Raw genomic sequence first — 5,461 nt, forward strand, 5'->3', positions numbered from 1 at the left:
ATTCATTATCTGATAAATAAGCATGTAATAACTAATAAATCAAATGATGATAAGTATACTATATCTTAATTAGTGGGATAAGAATATGGTTTATAGAATTTTTCTATTAACAAAGGGTTCACGTTTAAAGCCCCCATAAACTCTAATAAAAGTGGCTGTCAAAGCCTCACAGTTAAAATTTTTACAAGCTTGCTCGTGTCTGTCAACTGAAACAGAACAAGGCCCTTAAAACCTCCAATCCCCCGAGAAGGAGAAATTGAACTGCACCACCGGCCTCGTTTGAACCTGACCGCGAAGAATTCATTAGCTTTTGCTTCTTCTTCTTTTTTTTTTTTTTTTTTTTTTTCCCCTCTTGGGAGGAATTAATTTTCTTCATTGGCTGGCTGTACAACAGAAGTGATCCCCTGTTTTCTCATAGGCCTACGCTTGTTTGAACGCGCTGCATTTTGGATACTAAATTAATTGAGGCATCACTGCGGAAAGATCCATGCGCTGAATTTACAGGGAACCTCGATGCAGGGACACAGGGATAGCTCACTCTTTGATTCCTTAAGAGATAGTACCCTTCATTGAGTATCAAAGAATAAAGTCGATATATTGTACGGTTCGGAAGAAAGCCTTCGGCCAATTCTTTCACCCTTCGATTTTCATGTACAAATATTGAGTATACATCTCTAGAAAGAGAGGAGACGACTACAAGTTAGACAGACATGCCGACATCATAGCCAGCCAGCCAGCCAACCTCTATAGTGACAAATAAAACTTATCCAACACTTGTTTACTACAGTATAGCCGATGGTTAGTTTCCCACATGTTCGATCTCCAGGAGCCTGGTTTTCCTCGAATGAATGAGTCTGTACCCAAGAAAAAAAAAAAAACCAGAGAGGCATAAGGTGACGGTTGGTTACTAGAAGTTAGTGAAACATAATAGATTAAGGAGTCAAATGTGCGTTTGGTAGTAGCACATGGACATGGGTTTTGATGAAATTTAGTTGACAAAACCAGTTTTAAAATATTACCTGAAATCTCACGCCTCTGAAGATTTTGATTACCATATGAAAAAACATATCATCATAATGATATCTGCTTCATTGTTAGGTTCACTTCACCCTTTCTTTCTTGCAAAATCTTCTGATACCTTAGAAACCCATTCTTGAAAGCTGAAACCTGCGCACATGACATAACATGACCTATTATTTCAAATCCTTTCAACATTATTATTATTTATTATCAACGGTCACATTGATTAATAATAAAAGAGACAACAATAGTATTCTATTTGCCAAGTAGTGGTTGTGACTATGTTGTCAAAAATGGCACATGGTCAACATACTCTCATGGTGTTTAGTTTCCCAGGGGCGGCTACCCATTAAGATTCGCTGAACATAAAAACATGAGGGCTGGAGGAACAAGTCAAATCTCTAAATTCTAAAGGAAAAATATAGTTATAAGTATAATTGTGTACTAATTTATGCACCAATATGATGTGATTGACTAAAAAGTAAATTTTATTAAAAACAGTGTTAATTTAAATTTTAAATACGAATAAATCAATATTAATATACAGATTAGTATGCGATTATGCTTATATGTAACAAAACTCAATTCTAAATAGTATAATAAGAAAAATTTTATATATCATAATACCATTCTACTTGAATCTTATGACACATTTATCGTTATTAAATGATTATTTATTAAATACTTATTTATCATTAAATAATGATAAATGCGTCATATCATATATAATAAAATGCAAGTGAGATGGTAATATAGTGTATAATATTACTCTTATAATAATTATGTGACCACGCCTTTTTATTTATTTTAAACACGCATAACATCAACTTGTTTCGAGCTCAATTTAATACTAGTTGATCTTTTTTCTTTTTTCTTTTAATCTTTTATTTTTCTGAGTATAAGATATTAATCAGTCACATCCCAAATAGAAATAATAGTAACTTCAAGGATACGTGAAAGAAAGAAGGTAATCAAGCACATCAGCAGAGGCAGTAGTAAATAATTCAAGTAAAAATTGAGCACATAAATTCGGGAAAAAATCATCGATGAAACGAAATCGAGCACTAGGTGATAACAGAAAGATCATCATCTTCTTTAATGAACATAGAATAAAATCAAGAGAGTATCGTGAACATTCAAGAGATATCTACTTGAAAGTTCGACATAATTTGTCCGACCCAACGAGGAATCCCCCTAAGAAGAGGTCGTTCTTTCTAGGTAATTAATGTTATAATCTTGACCTTCCAGAAGCACAAAAATTCAAACCTTGCAATGAAAGATTGCTGAAATTTCATTTCTTCTTTCATTTTTAATGGTGTGGGGCCAGATACCTCCTAACTCATATATCACAAGACTTTTCTAATCTTAATCAAAGAATTACACCCCTAATAATAATAATTAGCACAGATTAGATTTCCAATTCATCTGTGAGATAATAGAGAAGAGACTTACTGCTTCAATGTCGATTTTGTAAACCAGAAGCTTTCGTCTCTCCCTGCAACTTGTTCTATAGGCCACGATGATATGCCCAACAGCCAGAACCAGCGAGCATATGAACAACGCTACTTCCGTGGTCCTAACATATTCTCCTCCAGCGGTTCCCGAAACGCCAAACATATACGCAGCTTTCAACGACACGAACATTAGAGATAACACCGAACACATCGTCGTAATTCCCAAATACGGTCCCCGTGAAAGCCTTGGCCCATCACACAAGCTATAAACACCTGGAAAAATGAAAGAATACCGGGGGAAAAATCAATTATTTTAGTTCCAAAAGGGTAAAAAAACGATTGTTACAAATATTTCTTTTTTCTGTACTTACAGATTATGATTGCCGATCTTATGAAGGATATGAGAGGTATATCGATGAGGGAGTACCGAAAATCGTAGTCTTGGAAATGCGAAGAGAGAGTCTGAAAAGAGAGAGGGGCAGAAGAAAGAAAAGTAGAAAGAAGCGCCGAAGGAAGCACCATATCCGCTACAACCAAAAGAACCGGTGCCGAGAAAAGCAGCAAAGAAATTAGCATGCTGATCAAGAAGAACAGAGTCTTCAAACCCCTCAAAACCCTTTTTGATTTCTCATCCTTTGAAAAACCCATTTCTATAACTGGCCCGTTACAATTTTCGATTGTTACAATTGAAGGCTATATATGTGCCTGTACAGGAAAAGATTTGGAGAGGGACAACGAGTTGAGAGAGGCTCAAACTATATGAGAAGATTTTGGGGGTGCTAGGGAAGAGGCTCAAACTTAATAGGGAAGGGAGACACAGAAGAGTGGAAGGTGTTGGCCAAGGTGCAATGTTTTGACTGGACTTCTCTACTCGACAAGTGATGACGAGGACATTGGAACTTTGCACGATGAAATGTGAATTCACCGGTCAAATAGTGACATTGCCTCTCTCTCTCTCTCTACTCGAGGCCAACGGCAATACCTAAATGTCTTTAAACGACAAACAACGACATATTTTTTTCCTTTTCTTTTTTTTTTTTTTAAATAAAATGAAAGTTGATTTACTGATTTATCGGGACATAATTGTCTGGGTGTGCGGCTTTAGCGTCGAGAACAATTTTTTGGCTCTTAGTTTAAGGCGTTGGACATGTGACTCGAGTAGAGCTTATTCAAAGAATGTACAAGTGTCGGCTGTATAAACCCATCCTTTTTCGATTGTCGTCATGGTAATATTGATGGAATCTCTACTATTTTCGTATTTTTTCCACGAGATTACGTGCAAATCAAAACGTACTTTCGTAAATATAGCATAGATATCTATATTTAATAATTTACTTCAAACTAATAGAGTCGAAATACATTTTATTTTACTTAAAACCATGAAAAAGTTAATAAACTTTATTACTTATTTGATTGTACGTACGAGTGATTTGTAGGAATCGAAGGTTACAAGAGTTCATCAGTTCGTGGAAGTAGCTAATAAAAAAGCAACCAATTAGATGAAGTTGATTAAAAGGTTACATGGCGTGAAAATAAAACTTAATGCATAATGATGCCATCTTATTATATTTATATATATATATATATATATAGTTTCAAACAAATAATCAATAAATATTTTATACATATATATAACGATCAAATAAACGGGTGCATGCGGGTCTATTTTTTAATATTTACCACCAATCAAGCGGATATTATACATGGTGGAGCTGACCGATAGAGCATGTGGTATCACATGCAACGTTTATCCTTATGAATCATTCGTCTGTTATCATATAAATTAAATAATAAAATTTATTTATTTTTATCAATTTATATTTTTAAAATAAATGATAATTTCACATATTATCAGGATAAAAGTCTTGAATTTGAATCTTAACTTTACACTCTATCTAATTTAATTAAATATTATATTTATTGGGCAATTGATTGAGGGAGAGTCTAGTCACAAGTGAGGGAGGGTATTAAAATATAAAATAAATAATAAAATCTATATATTCTCATCAGTTTAAACTTTTAGAATAAGTGATAATTTTATACTTTCTTTCTTTGCCTAATATTTTTAAAACACTTCACAATTATAAAGTATTAATTTAATATAGTTATAACTTATAATCAGATTCTCTAGTGGTTGATTTCACAAAACCAGTGAGCCGTTCATATGGCTTTTAATTTGGGTTTACAAATTATAACGTTAAGAGATTTTAATTAACCACTTGCTTCTGAATTTCTTTGAAATATAGTAATGATTTATGGTGTTTTTATGTATTGGAATAGATCATTAAACTTTGGTCCATTATGTTAATAATATTATACAAATACTTAAATATATATGTTTTTATTAACTTAAACTTTTGAGAGAAATGATAATTTCACGTACATGTATTAGAACAAAGTTTTTAAATTCAAACTGTGACTTTATAAGAATATAATACAATAATTAAATATACATCTTATTTGTTTTAGAATAAATGATAATTTCAAGCTGAAAAGACGATACCATTTGGCATCTGTAATTCCAGTCTAGAAGGCGAGAGAGTTACGTAGTAGCTTACGTTTTAATTATTTGAATGCGTAATATCACACGTTCCCATTATATGATATTCACATGCCACGCATGGCGTGACAGTAGCCCCAAGTTTATTAAATTCATATGATCACATTTTTGCTTTTTTTAAGTCAATGAAAATTAAAAACAGTTATACAGACATAATTATTTTACAATTTTTTTTTCAATGAGTGACATTTTTATAAAACAATAATACTCTTCTGATTATACTTTACTAAAATACTTTCCATTTAAAACAGAATTATAAAATAATGGTAAAAAATACTATGTTTTTATCATTTTCTAAAACAGTTAAAACTCAGGGATTGGCCGGGGATGGGAAGAATTCTATGTTAGTTGGGTAAGTTTGGAAAATTGGTTGATTTTTCTTGGGTTGCTGGTTGAAATGCCATTACGTCGTCGGTGCTTTTGACAT

General features: G+C 32.8%; 1 protein-coding gene across 1 annotated transcript; it reads right to left on the minus strand.

The window, feature by feature from the left end:
- Positions 1-545: 545 nt before the first annotated feature.
- Positions 546-3,373, minus strand: LOC122292027. The gene is made up of 4 exons (XM_043100186.1): positions 2,846-3,373; positions 2,473-2,747; positions 1,020-1,167; positions 546-854 (listed from the first exon to the last, which is right to left on the minus strand). Exons 1-3 carry the CDS (start codon positions 3,120-3,122, stop codon positions 1,072-1,074), a joined length of 648 nt encoding a protein of 215 aa, XP_042956120.1. The 5' UTR covers positions 3,123-3,373; the 3' UTR covers positions 546-854; positions 1,020-1,071.
- Between the last annotated feature and the right edge of the window lie 2,088 nt (positions 3,374-5,461).

This window comes from Carya illinoinensis, chromosome 1, assembly GCF_018687715.1.
Source record: "Carya illinoinensis cultivar Pawnee chromosome 1, C.illinoinensisPawnee_v1, whole genome shotgun sequence".
NCBI classification, from domain to species: Eukaryota; Viridiplantae; Streptophyta; class Magnoliopsida; order Fagales; family Juglandaceae; genus Carya; species Carya illinoinensis.